At 40.8% G+C, this 19845-nt stretch overlaps 1 protein-coding gene across 1 annotated transcript in view; it reads right to left on the minus strand.

Moving 5' to 3' along the window:
• LOC121879209 (low-density lipoprotein receptor-like) overlaps positions 1-19845 on the minus strand; it is a 103485-nt gene that overhangs the window by 17987 nt on the left and 65653 nt on the right. The window contains 6 exon segments of the mRNA XM_042385804.1: positions 17189-17381; positions 17738-17890; positions 18334-18462; positions 18603-18764; positions 19362-19491; positions 19669-19772. Of these exon segments, the coding sequence (XP_042241738.1) occupies positions 17189-17381; positions 17738-17890; positions 18334-18462; positions 18603-18764; positions 19362-19491; positions 19669-19772 (871 nt within the window).

The raw sequence follows: 19845 nt of genomic DNA on the forward strand, positions 1-19845 counted from the left end.
TCTCTGACGCCTGGCACTATAACGCCAGGGTGTCTAACGTTGGCACTCCTAACGCCAGTCACTGTCACTCACAACTAGGTACTTTCCTCATCCCATCCCGTCACTGTCTTCCTGTCTATCACTGTCTATAACGCTTGGCACTTTTCCGTCACCCCTATAGTGCCAGTCGAAGCAGGAGAGAGAGAGAGAGAGAGAGAGAGAGAGTACAGTTAACCTCAAAGCTACACCGAATGATAAGAATAACAAAAAAACAAGATAAAAATGGAGATAGAGACAGGGGGGGAAAAGGGGAGAAGAACGGACACACGAAGCAACTCAAAAGAGGAAGAGATAAAGGGGAAGAGAGATAACAGGAAGAAGAGAGAGAGAGAGAGAGAGATGAAACCTAAATCATAACCGAAGTTATTACGTGTATGTGTGTATGTACAGTATGTATGTATGTATGTATGTATGTATGTATGTCTGTATGTATGTATGTATGTGGGGGTACATTTACACAGCTCACATCACAATCTATACACACACGTCGCCTACACAACCACCACAGCTGATAACCGACCAATGATAACACGGCTCTATGACGCATCAGATAACGATTGGTCGCAGGATATTACGATAACATAGTGGTTTATACCCTAATTGCCCCCCCCCACCCACACACACACACACACACACACACACACTGTCAGAGAATTTACGAGGGCTGGGCAAGAGATAGTGTGTGAGACTCGTGAGATAAGAGACAGTTGAGAGATTATGGTGTAAGAGGGAGAGAGATAGTGGTGAGAGAAGACATAACAAGAGACAGAGAGACAGTGGTGAGGAGATTGAGAGAGTAGAAAGGGTTTGAGGTAAGAATGAGGACGAGAGACAAAGAGAAAGGTCACTCACTCTCTCTCTCTCACACACACACACACACACACACACACACACACACACACACACACACACACACACACACACACACACACACACGCCAACTCTGAACCCCTTGAACCCTTACACCCGGGACCTGAAGCCTGAATACACACCTCCAGATCTTGTCACACCCAGTAACGTAAGTAGATAATAGAGTTATATATTACTTTATCTTTTTTTTATCGTAAGTTTAGGGGAAATATGATGTAGGCCTACGTGATTTTATAAATGTGACACCTCCTGAATCAGTCATTGTTGAGAGTTGCCACGTATGATTAAATCCTTTTTTTTTTAATGTAGTATTGCGGTGTTTAAATCTCAATTGGAATATTTATCCTTTTAATGTTAATGATCGTGTTTTCTGTGTTAGTTTGCCAAGATCTTTCACTAGTCTCGCCAAGCCGTGACGTCTACTTCCCCCTGCCTTTGTTTGTCTCTGTTTTGCTCTAGTAAATATATATCTTCTGTAAGTTTGGACAATATTAAGCTTTTTCCTGGTTTGTCTTTCAATTTTGTCTAATACGTTTAGGTATAATATTTCGTTAATTAATAATCGATTTTTTTAAGTTTTGCCAAAATAACTTATAAACCATTATCAACCGAGCAGTAATATTTTCTTCTCATGAGTTTATAATAAATATTTTACTAATACCGAGACTAAACTATAATACGTTAAATGTTTCCCAGTGTTTATTTTACTGAAGCGATTTACAGTCTGTTCCTCTTGGAGTTTTGCCAAAATATTTCAATAATACTCAGTCTAGCCACCAGCCATATTTGATTTTCTTGAAAGGTTGCCAAAGCATTTTATTAATATCCCGTCTGCCCCCCCACACCCCAGTGTTTTCTTAATAGCTAATAAATTCCTCAAAAGCCTCGAGTAGCCAACACCAACATTTAAACATTACTCTTCGTTTCCTTTGTGTAATTAACAATATTTTTTCTACCTTGAGTTTTGCTGAAATATTTCATTAATACTCCGTCTAACCAAGAATAATGTTTGATGTTCCAGCTATCAAATATTCTTTCCAGCATTTTTCTTGGCCAACAACAAGGCTCGCCCCCCCCCCCCTCCCCTGCCCCGTTTTATCCCAGTTTACCCCAAAAAATTCTTATGAGCTCGGACTAATTGCTAGTTTTTACAGAGTACACAACAAAATTAATTATTCCGAGCATCACATATGACTGTTTTTAATTATTAATTTAATAGTGTAGGTATGACTTCTTCCTTACGATCTAATAAATTAAAATATAACTCGAGACTTTACCTAAAAATGCTATTCACTATTATCTTAAAACACAACAAGAATACGATGACGATGATAATAATAATAATAATAATAATAATAATAATAATAATAATAATCGTATATAATCACTAATTAATACACACAACTCCTCTATAATTAAATATACTGTACACTTAAGATTTTTACAGTATTTCAACCCTTAGACATATTTGGTCTAGTTAAGTAGGACTTTATTTTCTTGGGCTTTCTTGGCACGTGAAGAGGTGACACCGCGGGAGACCTGAAGCACTGTATGACCCCCACCCCCCCCCCTCTCTCTCTCTGATTTTCGACCCTCGTAAAACCCTAAAAAATACAATTAAACACCAATTAGTAAGATAATTGTCAAAATCTCAGTATGGTCGACCTAGGGACCCCATTCACGTGTATAAATTTGATAGTATTCGGTAAATAAACATGAATGCTTCCAAACATAGGGGGGGAGGGGGTAAGGGTGGTAGAGGAGGGGGGGGGGGTGACCTTCATTAACAACCTCTGACCTTGATATCTGACCTAACCTAACCTAACTAGTATAAAAACAGACCAACTGAACGGATCAATATAACTTGGCAGGTGCTGAGTGGTGTTCAGTGGTCGGGATCTTTGGGGTAAATATATACAGTAGAAGACAGAATGAGGGTACTAAACCACGGTGTATTGCTGCCAAGTGGTGGTTAACTGAGGCTGTGAGAGAGAGACGAAGAATGAGATGAAAGAAGGAGGTGGAAAGGAAGAAAAGAGCAAGAGGAGGAAAGGAGGGGGAAGAAAGGAGGAGGAGGAGAGGAAGAAAGTAGGAGATGGTGAAGAAAACGACTTCCTCTTTCTGGGGGAGACAATAACAAAATAAATTACTCCCCCTAGTCAGTAATTTGTGAAGGTACCAATACTTCTTCACACTTCATCCTCCCCATCTTTTCTCCCCTATCCCCTGTCCATCATCCTCTTTCCACTCCCCCTGTCCAGCATCACCTCTTCCCTGTTCCCTATCCATCACCCCAGCATCCTCTCCCCCCTGTCCAGCACCACAACACCCCATCTCCCCCACCCATTACCTCCAACCCAGGAACCGGATTCTTAAAAGCTCTCGCGGTTCACCATTTCCCGGAACTGACTAGATCATTGAACGGGTCGAGTTACGGTAGAGTCTGGGTGTGATTCTGACGCCATTTTAGTTCAACAGCTTCTTGCCGTACCTAAAAATAACCCTTACGTGTGTTATTATACCTTGTTATCGGGAAAAAACTTTCTATTTCTTTTAAAATTTACTCTGGATTCTCAAAGACGTCCTAAACAAGGTTGGTATCAAAGGACAACAACTATCCCCCGTCTCGCGCCAAAAACAAAGTCGAGGCTGCCAAAAACAAAGTCGAAGCGGTCAAAAACAAAGTCGAGGCTGCCAAAAACAAAGTCGAGGCTGCCAAAAACAAAGTCGAGGCTGCCAAAAACAAAGTCGAAGCGGTCAAAACAAAGTCGAGGCTGCCAAAAACAAAGTCGAAGCTGTCAAAACAAAGTCGAAGCGGTCAAAACAAAGTCGAAGCTGCCAAAAACAAAGTCGAAGCGGTCAAAAACAAAGTCGAGGCTGCCAAAAACAAAGTCGAAGCGGTCAAAAACAAAGTCGAGGCTGCCAAAAACAAAGTCGAGGCTGCCAAAAACAAAGTCGAGGCTGCCAAAAACAAAGTCGAAGCGGTCAAAACAAAGTCGAGGCTGCCAAAAACAAAGTCGAAGCTGTCAAAACAAAGTCGAAGCGGTCAAAACAAAGTCGAAGCTGCCAAAAACAAAGTCGAAGCGGTCAAAAACAAAGTCGAGGCTGCCAAAAACAAAGTCGGGGCTGCCAAAAACAAAGTCGGAGCTGCCAAAAACAAAGTCGAAGCGGTCAAAAACACTACCGACTCGTCCTAGATATCCTTGTGACGTATCTATAGGCCAAATATGGGTAAAATTCACGGACGTTTGTTTAAGTTATCGCACGGACAACTCCCACACGGACGTAAAAGACTTGACGAACGTACGGAAACGGCTACACCTAAGTCTCCCTCCCTCCCCCACCCGTCTGTGGACAGCTGGGAGGCAATAACAAGGAAGTGGGGAGAGGTTGTTGTGGCGGTGGGGTAGAGGCTGGCTGTGGTTAGGTTAGGTTATTAGTAATATTATCTACTTCCTCCTTCAATTCTCTCTCTCTCTCTCTCTCTCTCTCTCTCTCTCTCTCTCTCTCACAAGGGCGTTTACATACACACTTCTACACCTACACGCGCACGCACACACACACTCTTCCTACTCCAACAGACACCCCCCAATATCTCTCTACTTGGTCAGAGAGAGAGAGAGAGAGAGAGAGAGAGAGAGAGAGAGAGAGAGAGAGAGAGAGAGAGAGAGAGAGAGAGAGAGAGAGAGATTCCAGCCATCATGGAAAAAATGACCTTGGTTGCGGTGACTAGCACGTCTTTTTGCCCTCCAGCGACACACTAATACCACACCACTACCACCTTGCATCGCCTGGCGTTCACTTGAGCCATGCTTGCATCGCCTGACATTCACTTCAGCTAAGCAATTGCATGTTTGTGGGGGATATACGACAGACGGACGTTAGCTAACCCTTCCACTTGAGCTGGCGTTGCTTCTATAATACAAACACTGAACCCGTATGACCAAGAAATTAAAAAAGCACAAGAAAGTAAATTTGCATAAAGGTTAGGTTAGGTTAGGTTTTAGGTTAGATACGAAATTATAATAAATCTGAAAATTATTATTATTGTTATTATCATCATCATTGTATTCCAAATCCAACCTACATTTACCCTCACACAACCCACTACATAACACCATTCCAAATATTCCTATACCATTCCAACTCGGCCAAAGGAGGAAATATTCCCACTTTGGGCAGTATATGGTCATTCCCGATCGATCTTTACGACCAACTAAATATTCAAATAACAGAGAACCAATACTTGTGCATATAAATTCAACACGTATTTTACACTATGTATTTTGCAGTATAAATTCAGTGTGTATTTTTCTGGTATAAATTCAACATTGTTTTTGGTATGTGTGTGTGTGTGTGTGTGTGTGTGTGTGTGTCATGCACGAACTGCTTTCATCTTTCGTCATGTTTACATTTATGTATGTATTTCGCACGTGCCTGTATATGTGTACATGTCAGACGGTGTACACAGCATCACCGTGAGCGTGTTTATAGGAAGCTGCTCGTTGCTCTTGACACACCTGTGATGACCTAACATCCGGTAATGACGCAAGTGGTGACGTCATGTTTTTTCTCCCAGTCGGTTCTCGGTCGTTTTTCACTTAAGATAAAATCAACATAAAGTTAAAATGATAATCTCAGTAAAACCCAAATTGTTACCTGTTTTTTATCTTAAGGTATTTTTATCGCTAATTACAGGTAAAAAAGGTAATTAATGTATTCTCAGTGGTAAGATCTTCTACGCATTACCTGTATTTCTCGTAACCTTCAGGTAAATACCGCCTCACCTGTCCAGTTATGGGAAAAACCTTAACTTAGGGTTTTTTTTATGATCCTTAATCGTGTCGTTGTGTAAAGTGACTTATATTAGATGGATTAGGTGGATTAATTGTCTTGTCTCTTCTTGGTCTAGTGTTGATGGTTGTAGTGGTGGTGGTGGTAGTGGTGGTAGTGTGGGTCAGCTGTGGTAACGTTGGGACTAGTGGTGGTGGAGGGGGTAGGTGTGGTAGGGGGGTAGGTGTGTGCTGGGGGGTAGGGGTGGTGGGGGGTGCTGGAGGGGGTGACAACTGTGTACATGATTGTATCTATTGTGTGGAATTAAAAACGTCCGTATTGTGTGGCCAGTGCTTTTGTGTGGAGATGGGGAGGTTAGGGGGAGAATACGATAGATGGGGAGATGAAGAGGAGAACACGTTAGGTGGGGAGAGGGAAAGAATGAAGAACGAGATGGGAAGGAGGTGGGGAGATAAAATTGGGGTGGGGAGGGAAGGGGACGTAAGGTGGGGAGGTAAATGGGGAGGAAATACACATTTATACAAGAACTAATTACACACACACACGCACACGCACGCACACACGCACGCACGCACGCACGCACACACACACACACACACACAGTTACATATTTTTCAATTCTTCCTACACCACAATCACCACCATCCTACCATCCTACCACAATCACCCACTACCACCATCCTATTACACCACATACACACTACACTTCCGCCAGCATTCGTAACACACACACACACACACACACACACACACACACACACACACACACACACACACACACACCCCAGTTTACGTACTATTAATACCCTACTGGGGGTGGGGAGATGAAGTCACAGAGCTCTTAAGATAAATATTTCCCCCTAACCTAACCTATAACTTGAGAGCCTCAGAGAAACTTGATATCGTAGCTTAAGAGGGAAATTTAGACGAAAAAACATTTGAGAATTACGAGGAATTTTTTAAAATTTATTTGTATCGTAAGTCAAGAATTAGTTAAACTACGACCATTTGAGAATTAACCCCACGTTTCTACCTTACGACAGCTAGTATGAACGTCCTTACGGTATCAGTTAAGTGAGAAAAAAAAACTTACGATCCTTGTACTGACTGAGGTAAGTGACTCAGAAAACAGGAATGAATTGAAATCACTTAAGAGCTCCGTCGCCACAACACAAGGGCTCAAGGTGAATTATTATGACTTGTGCCTTTACGGAACTCAACTGGTAGTTAATTTGGGACATTAAACGAGCATTGTGGGAATTCTGACCTCACAAAACCTAATCTAATATCACCTAACCTAACCTAATATAACCTAAAATATCCTAATCTAACCATAACCTAACCTAAACATGACCTGCAGGTAGGATTAATTATACCTTTTATATATTAAGATAAAATAATCACATATGTACACCAATTTCGTTTCCTTTTACCTGCACAATTAATTATATTCACCTGCATCGTCTATTAAACCCCTCAAAAAATATTTAATCAATAACACCAAAATAATCATAATAAAAACCACCAGAAAGGCCAAAGTATCAAAATATTAGTAAATGAATTTATTTTAGGCCAAACTAAACTTTAAAGCCTCGCCAAAATTATGCCTTCAACAAACTTTCACGGCAAGTTTGCTTCTAATCTTTTGTAAGAGAAAAAATATTATTACTTTTAGATGTTTTAATTTATGTGTCGTTCTGAGATATGAATTAAAATTAAGAATTACGTGAAATATATAAAAACAAATATCGTTCTGGAAGGGAAAATGATCATATGTCAACTAATAAATAAAGTCAAACTCACCAAACTCCTGTAGTGTCATTCTCTCCACGCTGTACTTTTCCACGCCACGAATTTAACTACAACTACCAACGCTGACACACGCTAATAGTGACAAATATAATCCGTACACGCTAAAGTACTGCAGCCACTTGATCGGTATAACCTCTCCCTCCGATGTCCAACACACGACTGAGTGGCTGAGAAAACTCGAAGCTGCAGGGTGACTGGAGGGGGGGGGCGATCATGACAACAGGGGTGACTCGCTCATTATCAGGCCCACAAGAGCTGGTCCCCCTGAGCACCCAAGGTTACACTCGTCTGTCTCTTTGAATTCCTCTTTCTGCGATGTTTTCTCTTGAGGATAAACTTACAAATTTACTCTAATTCAATTAAGAAATAGTTTGTTTTAATACACAATTAGAGGATTATCTCTCCGGATGAGCTAGCCGCTGAGCCTCCACCTGGTTTGACTATAATCTTCCTGACTAATTAACGCTCGCTTACATCCTATAATTCTACTCAGCGATTCTAGGCTTACGTATATCTGTATTTTGCTTTTTATTCTACGTCCTGATCTAATAGAGGGAAGCGCGAGGTTTAGGGCAGACTTCCTGTTGTTGCCCGAGGGTTAATTTTCTTGGTCGCTGACTGCCTCTGATACCAATAAGGCGAGGCGAGGCGCTACCCGTTGCCAGGCGACCCCAACACACGGTACACCCTCACCCACCACTACCTCCTCCATTCCAATACTTCCATCACATTTAAAAAACCCAACCTAACCAAACTTATAATTAATTCACGATTCTCAGGAGTCTTTATAAAATAGGAAAATAACGAGTGAATTGGTGTGGGAAATCAGGGAGAAGCCACTGTCACCTGCAGAGGTAACTGGGAGCGGGAATTAGGATGCTGGGTCAGTTAACACCCGGAAATTGACTCTTATTGCCTGATGCCGTAAGTGCCAGAGTGCCTTGTATGTTGAGGGTGAGGGAGAGGGGGGGAGGTGAGGGGGAGGTGTGTGCCCAGCCAGCAGACGGGAGGCGACACAACACCAACTGGCAGCTGTTTGTTTACATTTTGGCTCACAACTGATGCACCAACACCAAGATAGATAGATAGATACGAGTTAACATTAACTCCGTGTATATATATATATATATATATATATATATATATATATATATATATATATATATATATATATATATATATATATATATATATATATAACAGCCCAGGTATAAATATCAAGTAAATAAACACTCCAGGTACGCGATGTACAGTACATGGGGACACACACAACATGACTCATGGCTTCTTATCCTCCAAAATTCTCAAGTTACACCTTATAGTCGAGTCTCAGGACATATTAGACGCCAGTTTGAGACAGTATCAATTTCCGGTAGAGTTTCAGTGTAATTCCAATGTTATTTTAGTCACCATATTTGCATCGTAAGTTCAATGTGATCTTACGTGTACAGTAACGGGTAAATAATTGTCTTAAGAACTTTTAAGATTCAATTTTTGTGTCGTAGCTTGAGGGTATCCGCCAGACTCGTCCTCACTTCTCGAGTTAAGTGAAAAATTAAACTTACGATCCTCTGAGACTCCATTTTTATCGTAATTGTAAGTGAATGAGTTTAACACCTTATCATATCAACAGACAAGGTGAAATTTTTAACTTACGAACCTTTGAAAATCTATCTTTGTATCGTAGCTTCAGTAAGTCAGTTGAACACGTCACATATAACGAGTTAAGAGAGAAATTCAACTTACGATTCCCTCCTTCCTTCAACTTCCTTCCTTCCCTCCTTCAACCTCCTTCCTTCCCTCCTTCAACCTCCTTCCTTCCCTCCTTCAACCTCCTTCCTTCCCTCCTTCAACCTCCTTCCTTCAACCTCCTTCCTTCCCTCCTTCAACTTCCTTCCTTCCCTCCTTCAACTTCCTTCCTTCCCTCCTTCAACCTCCTTCCTTCCCTCCTTCAACTTCCTTCCTTCCCTCCTTCAACCTCCTTCCTTCCCTCCTTCAACCTCCTTCCTTCCCTCTTTCAACCTCCTTCCTTCCCTCCTTCAACCTCCTTCCTTCCTTCCTTCAACTTCCTTCCTTCCCTCCTTCAACCTCCTTCCTTCCCTCCTTCAACTACCTTCTACTTATGATTACTTTTACAACTTATTAATATTATCTCTGTACACCTGGGGGAAATCCCACAGGTAACACTAATTAACCAACAGGAAGCAGGTGTGACTCTCTCTAGGGGGTGAGAGTACACCTTTTATTGGGGGAAGGGGGGTGAATGATGGGAGGGAGAGGAGAGGAGGAAGGGAGGGGTAGGGGAAAGGGGTAAAGGGGCGAGATAAATTGGTGGGAGAAGGGAAGGAGGAGGAGGAGATGTGAGAGGAGGTAGAGAAGAGGAGGGAAGAGGAGGAGGAGAGAAGTAAGGCGAAGAATGGGAGGGAGGTCGCGCGCGCGCGCGCACACACACACACACACACACAGTTGGCGCCAATGTATACAAGGTCGTTTTTTACGCACATTGCTTGACTCACTGTGTGTGTGTGTGTGTGTGTGTGTGTGTGCGAAAAGTAAGATAAACAATGGAAAAGGAGGATAATTCAGTAGGAAGGAAGGAAGGAAGAAAGGGAAAGGAAGGGAGGAGAGAGGAGGAGGAGGAGGAGGAGGAGGAGGAGGAGGAGGAGGAGGAGGAGGAGGAGGAGGAGGAGGAGGAGGAGGAGGAGGAGGAGGAGGAGGAGGAGGAGGAGGAGGAGGATCAGCTGACAGTCCCGGAGGTGAGGCAGGTGTTGCGTCACCACCACCTGACCTAACATAAACAGACCCACCTTCAATGTACCGTCCCAATAACCACCACCCACCCACCCACCCACCTGCATCCCTCTCTCTTCTAGAACTCTCCCTCCCTCCTCACCTGCTCACTCCCTCCCTCACCCACCTGACTCTTATTCATCCTGGGGAGGGAGGGGAGGGAAGGAAAGGGGAGGAGGGAGGGAGGGAGGGAGGGAGGAGGGAGGGAGGGGAAGAGGAGGAAGTTGGACATGACAAACAAGTGTGTGTGTGTGTGCGTGTGTGTGTGTGTGTGTGTGTGTGTGTGTGTGTGTGTGCGTGTGTGTAAAAGAAACATTAGTATGAGGGCAGTGAGAGGTAGATGGCCTCGTCCTCCTAGTTAGTAGTCTTTCCTCGTGTTGTGTTACCACTACCTGCCTACTACCACAATCTACCTACCACCATCGCCTGCACTACCTACCTATCCATCTACCTGCCTACCACCATCGCCTGCACTACCTACCACAATCGTCACCATAAACTTCCTACTTCTCTACCACAATCACTCTCATTACCTGTGTCCTATCTACCACAATCATCACCTGATATTTACCTGCCAATCAACCTATTATTTAATCTATTTTCCTATTAATAAAGGAGAGAGGGGGGGGGGAGGTGGTGGGGGGGATGAGACCTAAACCAGGGTAGAAATTCTTCAGGTGTTCCTTTAATTAATGAGCCAAATTCCTACCTGAGACGAGATAGGTAAACAAAAGGTAATTATGACGTCACCTGTGTAAATACAGCACGTCAGCCATCTTGAAGGACACTACTTGTACTCATACTTACAAGACACGGTAGTGGAAGTCTATAAGTGTGATAGTTCCTGAAGTTAATATGGGAGGGATGGGAGACGTTTGCCCTGGGAACTCCTCCTCTTCCATTTCCCTTTCTCTTTTTTCTCTAACCTTCTCCCAACCTGTCTCCTCTCTACTCTATTCAGCACACGAGATGGCACAGATCAGCTGGTAGTGGGGTCACGTGGCTCTTCCTCTGGCCTGACAACTTCTCCCTTACAATGAGATGTTTTAAGAACATACGAAAATAAGGAGTCTGAAATAGGCTGGTTGGCCTGTGCATGGCAGCTCTTGTCGAGAGTTACTACCACACTCTATCATCCATGAATCTATCCAGCCTCCTTTTAAAACTTTCCAGCGTTCCAGCACTTGCCACTTAGCTAGTGGCTGTTACATTTGCCGGTCATCCTCCCCTTCCTCCTCTACACACACACACACACACACACACCAAAAATCCCACATATGGCAAAAAAGATCGTCAAAATTACGCGAGTCAATTTTTCCCTTAACTTGTATCAGTATTCACGAGACTGTCAAGCCTTAAGACAAAATTTCCACCATTATGTGTCAGTATTCACGGGGGAGTCAAGTATCTCGTCAGTTTGTCTGCCATTATGAAATACTTTGGGTTTAATCGTACGAGGTGCTGTTTAAGAATTCCATCCAGTGCCAAGGCCGTCTGTTGAGTTAAGATTCAGACCCCCCCCCCACACACACAAACCGGTACATATATACATACATATATACATACATACACCACCACACACACCCTACACAACACACACACACCCCTAACACCCAAAACAAACACACCCAACACACTCTAACACACCACAAGGACCTGGCCAATATGTAAATCAATCGGTGTTTGTGTTACTGGATTTAATTATTATGCTTCGTGGGCTGATAACACAACAGCAAGGAGAGCATAATAGGTGGAGGGGATGAGGGGGAGGGGATGAGGGGGAGGAGATGAGGGTGGGTAGAGGGGGGACACTGGTTGCTTTATCTCCTGTTTCTATGCTAAATAATGCTGGCTGGGTATAAATTTCTTGAGTATGATACCTAAACCCCTTGAGTATGATGATTTTAACCCCTTGAGTGTGATGATTTCGCCCCTTATGATGAATTAGCCCCTTGAGTACGAAGTCAATCCTATGAGTACAATGCAACACTCACTATTCTATTTACAATGCATCTATGAACTCCATAAAAAAATTAAAATAAAATAAAAATCAGTGTCATGTCAAATCTGAACCAAAATGAACCCCCCCCCCCAAACATAAAAGTTCGGTTCCAAAAACATTACAAGATCAACTCTGAACCTTTGAACTGAACCTTTTAACACAAAAAGATTCAGATTCTATCAAACACTACAATACCAGATTTGAACCTTTGAAATGAACCCTCAAAATGTACAAAGGTTCATAGTCTATCAAAATTTGAACCGCTAAACTATCACCATAACTTGAACCATCTTAAGTTTAATTGAATCACTAACTTACTGTAATAATATTAACTTGTTATATTCCAATGAATTTTAACTTCACGATTTTCATATCTCACTTAAACAGACGCACAATATATAAATACATTCTATATATTTCAATAAAATTTGAAGAAAAATCACCATATATGATAAATTTTCCAAATATTTTGAGAACTATATTTCACTAGACTATCGAAAAAACACCGAAAACATTAATTAATTTTATATAAAACACCAAAATACATTTATACAAATATACTGTAGTAATAAATTTCATACATTTCAATAACATATACAAAATTTACCTAATCGTTTCACATTACTTATGTCATTAAATACATAAAACAGGTAATTTTAATTAGTCCAGGTAGAGTTAATTTGATCAAGTAAGAGTTATTTAGGTCAAGTAGAGGTAATTAGGTCAAATATCCTCAAAGTCGTTACCGTTTCCGTATCGTTACGTTAGAAATTGGACCTAAATGTTGTATACGTCACAGCACGCATAAATGACCTTACCTTAGGATGACGCTTAGAGGAATGAGAGAGGCGCGTCCCTCCTTGGTGGTACAAACCGGCCTACATGGGGACGCGCCCAGTACATATGAGCCTCCTGATTGGTTACCGGTTTGTTACGTCATATGTATGCATCACACAATGGAAGGAGAGAACAACACTGACTTCCTGATTGGTCAATGATTCCTTACTGGCTTCCTGAATGGTCAATAATTTGTTACGTCATATGTATTTCACACAATGAGATGAGAGAATAATATTGGCTTCCTGATTGGCTGTTGATTCATTACATCACATATATACATCACACAATGGGAAGGACTAATAATACTAGCTTCCTGATTGGCCAATGACTGAATACATCACATAATTAAACAGCTAACTCCTGATAACTGGCCAATCACAGGAAAACAGTTCAGAAAACATCCTCGGCCGAGATTTTCAAAAGGTTCGTAATTTTAGGAAAAAACACGATGTCAAAATGGCGTCAAAACTGCTCCGAGACCAAACTAAAGATATACGCTGCAAATCTACTTATAATCACTACCTCACTTTCTCTCTCCCCATCACAAGCCGCCATTGACTCGGGGGAAATCAACGAGATAGTTCACTTGGTATTTATTCATGAAATTCGCACGTATACACACCCACTACCTTACTAAAGTTCCTCCTTGTCTCTCATAAACCTAACTAAAGTTCCTCCTTCTCTCTCATAAAACTTACTAAAGTTCCTCCTTGTCTCTCATAATCTTTCAGATAATCTCTACCTCAGCTTATTTAAAGATTAATCACCTTAACACTATTTATGAAGGGGAGCAGGATGAGGTTAGTGCTAGGGTGGAAATTCTTCAGGTGATTCAAATATTCTCTCTCTCTCTCTCTCTCTCTCTCTAGGAGGTGTTATGTCATCATGGCATCAAGGTCAGATATCATCACCAGTAGAGAACCAAGAAGCAAGACCTAGAATATTCTTTACAGCTTAACTATACAATGAGTTTAATACTTTAATTCTGTATAGTCGAATTTATTCTGACGAGTATACATGTTCTTTGAGGTTTAATCAATAGAACTATGAATATTTTAGAATACAAGGGTATTGTCACTTAATCACCATAATATAGATATTTATTTAGCTCACATAGTTATTATTATAATGACTCGACAGGTGTATTAATGTGTTGATTTTGTTTTATTTGTTTGTTTTTCAACTGCCAAGGTCATAAAGAATCGATCAATTTTTTATATCACGTTATCCAAATTAAGAATAAATGTATTCTTTTAACGAAGTAAATATATAAATAATACTTATTGGCAACTGATAAGAGATGCACTAGGTTACAGTGTGACGCTCCCACCTCCACCAGGGTATTGTTGGGTGCGTTGTGAACAGTTACCTAACCCTCCTGGGAACGCACCCTGTGTGGCATGAATACTGTAGTCTCCCTTTGTGGCCTCCATCAGGTGATACTAATAATACCATAAACGTCAAATAATGTATAAAGGGAATATTTCATGCTGTAGTGTTGTTCAGAGACCACTCGAGGCTCTAATTGGTCGATGAAATAATGTGATAGATGAAAATGCCGTGTTGTAGTGACGAGTCGTTCCTATAACAACAGCAGCAAGGGATGACATTGTTTACACTTCCTCTAATATATCATTTCAAGTCTGTGTGTTATTCATCCCTAGGCTATGTTATTAAAATTTTATGTACCTAATATTATTCCCACCAAAACATTCTTTATAATCTACGCAATACAGTACGGTTCTGTCGCTCTAAGACAAATATCTATACCATTTAAAACCAGAACAAATATTTAGGGACGTACATTATAGCAAGAAGTAACACATCCCATCATTCCCGGTGACGTTGTTTGTCTTATGATAATAATTAATAAACAACATACGATTTGGAGGAAGACGAGAGATGTAAGAAACTGCACGATCATTGCAGTGCACCGGCCTCCAGGGGTTTATATCTGTCATTAACTCTGATAACAAACAATTGCATTAAAATGTAACCCCATTTTCTTCTCTGACTAAGTAACCAACGACCTGCCTAAAATGCAAGAAATTTAATATGATACTTCACTCAACGCCAAAAAGCAGCTTTATGGAGAGGTCCGATGAATTTAAAAATAAACACCACGATTTCTGGTGTCTCGGTAGTGTTAAAATCTTTCATTTGTTGTGCCATATTGTCTCACACAAAGTCATAAAGATATGTTTTGGAGCGTGTGTCCATATAAAAACATTTTGTACAGTACAAACAATCCATTTTTGTTTAGTTTTTAAAAAGTAAATCAAAGCTAATTCAAATCAATTAAACTATTGCTACAAGAACCTTCACCTGTACTACAAATATTATTTATCCTTCTACATGTAAAGCTTTTATTTCTAAATGGTGAAGCTTCATGGACAAAAAACACAATCAGTTTACTTACCTTACCAATGACAAACAAATTAGCAAAGTCAACCTCAAAATCATAACGCGTTTAAATAATAACTAAATAAGATGTAAAATCTCTCTAATCTCCACTAAAGTACAAAGTCCCAAACCTTGATAAGGAACAAAGTACTCAGCTACACCCTGAGGAAATATTTACCCTACAGTCAGTATCTACATCACTCATAACCAGATGACTATGTCCACTACACTACTAGCCACAGGAGAACCACTAATACTATAGCATTCTCCAGTCGGTCTCTTCTGCAACCTGCTCAACATATCAACTATTAAGTTAAAAAGAGAAGCAAAACTTCAAGATTCCTAATGATTCAAGAACAGCTGGACTGATACTATTAAAATCATAAGAATTCAAAGCAAAGTGGGGCATGCTGCAGCAAACACAATGGCTCTCTGGCAAAAACTACAAGGTTGAATACAAGATGACAGCTGAGAAACAATACCTGCAACACTATGGGTAATCAGGGAAGGTTCCTGGGTGAAGTCCCTTGAATAGGGTTGGGTGCCATCTTGGTAGGAGGGGAAAAACATATACTACATTACAAAAGGATCAACATAATCATCATAATCAATGGACCAGGAAGTGATGAATTAATCAATGGTGTTCTCGAGGATTCGGCACGGTGCAGTAAACTGACATTGAATCAGCGTGGAAGTTAAGGATTCATTTTGGAAACTGCTTATGAAAATTTAAGAAAAGAGTCCACGTGTGTGTGTGTGTGTTACTCTACCTTGTTTTAGCCCTTCCCTTCCCTTCCCTTCCCTTACTATACTGTTCCTGCACTATTCTCATCTACTATTTTCTTTAAGGTTCTCTGCTCAGTCATCAATTCCACATCAACATGAAGAGGAGTAAAAATAAGACAAAATAGAATAAATGGCATTCAAATCCCACTGCTTCCCAGCCTTTCTTAACAGCAATTTGTCAACGCATCACTACACACTGGCTCATCAGATATTTTGTTTAAGCTGGCACATATACAGTGAGGTCCAATACATATACTGTATATGAAAGGTATAATAACCCAAACACATGTCTGTCATATAAGAACATGTATTAAAAAATAAGTCTAATGTGTCGTGTACATTGCAGTCATCAGCAAAACAAAAGTACCGCTCGTTGTAATGACAGAGTGTGAGAGTGCCTAAACTACTGCATTAATGGTTGTATTAAAAGGAGATTATGTTAGAACTAGGGAAAGGTTGACAGTCATCAGTCGTCGGGCACCAAGAGACACATCATATCATTTCTTCCACTTCCAAATCCACCGAGATGATGTCATTCTTATTAAAATTTACAAAAACTCAAACTAGGCTCAAAAATTAGTAAACAATATTTAATGTGAACAAAACTGAAACAGCAAATCAAGAAAAACTGCATACAACAAATTAACAGTAAGCATCAACTGAAATCTAAACTACAGTAATTTCATAAACTTAAAATTATATATTCGGGGTAATTAAATAAACGACAACAATGCTTCTCAACATAACACACAGAGTCTATACTTAAGATGACTCGAAGCACATTACCTAAAATACATAAGATACGACAGAAGACTTATCCCAAGAACCTAATAACATCTCGGTAACACTCACCCTCACTCTCGCACGTCAAACTGTCAGGCATCAGCAGGAGACCATCTGGACAGGCGCAGGTGATTTTTGCATCAGAAGGGCCTGTCTGTGGTGCTGGCAGGCATAGGTGGGTGCAGAGACCGTTGAGAGGAGTACAGTGGTTGGTGCCATTGGGTTGCCTATAGCTGTGGTAAACGTGGACAGTCATCGGGTTCTGTAAGATGGGAGATGCAAATATAGTACAGGACAATGTGTGTGTGTGAGAGAGAACCAGCCACCCTTTTCCTACAATGTAATTAGGGTGACACACACACGCACACTATTCTACACACACTCTTATCTTTGTCTGTTTCCAGTTGCTCTCACCACGAAAAAACGTACATTAAAAAACTTAAGAATTGTAATACTTTCATGCATAGGAAAAATGCAGTGAAGTATCTCTTGTAAATATTGCAAATCTACATACAGTGAGACCTCTTTTTAATGGACTATGTAAGAAGTTAGTCCATTATATAGAGGTTTCAATAATTCATCAGGGGAATATTAATGCCAGGCAACAGATCAACTTACTGCATGAGAATCGGTAACAACTTCAACGTGTTCTCCGGTGAATTTGTTGGCCCGGAAAATGCTCTCCTTGCTCCAGTCAGTCCAGTACATTGTGTCCTCAAACACTGTGATGGAGAATGGATGGGGCAAGTATTCTGTTGAGTGAAGTATGACCTGCCAGCAGAGAAAAACATTACATTAATAAACACAGAAAATTAGAGTCAATAAATAAAATATCCCACGATGTGTGGAGGAGGATCTTCCAGACATAATATTCCTTATAGCAGGATAGTGTGAACTGATTATTATTATCGGGAAATATTCAATACTTTATCTTCTCGTTATCGTCATCTTTAAGGACAAGTAACATGGAGAGGAATATTCATACAAGATCAGTTAAACAAGTATGAAGGTCTTGTCTTGGGTATTATTAACTTGTGACATGGGGCTACTGATCCCTTGTTTATGTATGAAGGGTTCCACAGTTTAGAGAGGAAGGATATGGCTCTACAGGTTGACTGACATAAGGTTGTGGAGGAATCTTTTAAAAGTCAGGGTAAACATTAATCAACAATGCCCAAGGAAGCTACAAATACAAAACAATAAAGGTTTCTTACCCTGCGGTTAGACCCGTCAAAATCACAAGAGTAGATGGTGTTGGATTTAGAGTCTGACCAGTACACCTTGCGAAGGACCAGGTCGAGGCTCAGAGCGTTGGGCCACTTAATCTCTTTGGAGACGATGACCTGTGGAGTTAAAGCAGTGAGAGTGAGTCCCTTAAACCTGTTGACCTATTAAGGGTAGTGTGGATACATGCAGTCGAGTGTATATCGAGTGTTTTGTATATAAGGAGGCACAGGATCAGCACTGCACCTGACTTACGTACCTGCCTCAATTTACCGTCCATGCCAGCCCTCTCGATCTTGGGGAACTGTCCCCAGTCTGTCCAGAACATCCAGCCCTCAGAAGGGTAGAGCGCTATGGCACGAGGCTCATCTAAACTGTGATGGAAGAGGGTCTTTCTCATGTCTCCGTTGAAATCTGCCACCTGGGAAAAACATTACAGGAGTTATTAACTGTTGTTGAAGTGAATGTTACCAAATCAGTGTACAATATAAATAATGATGGTAGCTTGTCATGGTTGAAGATGCTTGGCACTAGGGCCACCAAGGTGTGATTATGTTCATGGTGTGGAAGCTGTTACCAAGCCAACAACAACACTCTGAGTTAATAAGTTGCATGATCCAGTATCAAGGAACAACTCAACAAGACCAGTCAGCTTGCCAAACACACTGGCCAACTATTACCTTAAAACCTGATACATTAATTGATTAACACCTGGCTTCACCATTACTGCTGGGTAGACAGAGGCAAATGGCTTGAAAAATGTGAACCCATAGTTTCACTCTGCCTGAGGTGTCAGAATCAGGACTAAACACACTACTTCCATTCACTACCATTCACTCATTCTTACTGTAGCAACAGATGTGTTCTGTTACAGTACTCTCACATCACAACAAGGCCCCAAATATCTACAGTATCTGGTTTACCTTCATCACTTCATACAACACACTGCTTGCTGGACATCCTCACACTATCAACAGAAATCAAGATAAACATCACACAATAACAAGAAGACACTCACCTCAATAGTGTCTGTGTCTGTGTTGGTCCAGTAAATGTGGTTATAGAGCCAGTCAACAGCCAGGCCATCTACAGTTGTTACATCATTGGTAATCACCTTCACCATTTTGCTGCCTTCATCAATAGGAGCTCTGGATAAATGCATAGAAAAGATGATCATTTAGTAATACAGACTATTGACATGCATGATGACATATTATTCATTAATACACAAATTAACAGCCCCATAGGAATATATTAATCCTTTGTAACATAAATAATACACAAAATAATAAGGTAAAAGAAACTCTGATGAGATACAGACTTACTTGTAAATACATTTTGCCACCACATCTGTCCAGAAAATCATCCCAGTCTTAAACACGAAGTCGAGAGCTGTGGCTCCCTGAGTCTCATTCACAATTGCTGTAATCTGGCCAAGTAAAAAAACATACAGGAATAAGTGAACAATCTATACATTACAGATACATTAGTGTATTTCTGTG

Source organism: Homarus americanus, unplaced genomic scaffold, assembly GCF_018991925.1.
Source record: "Homarus americanus isolate GMGI-L3 unplaced genomic scaffold, GMGI_Hamer_2.0 scaffold12226, whole genome shotgun sequence".
In the NCBI taxonomy this organism is placed as follows: domain Eukaryota; kingdom Metazoa; phylum Arthropoda; class Malacostraca; order Decapoda; family Nephropidae; genus Homarus; species Homarus americanus.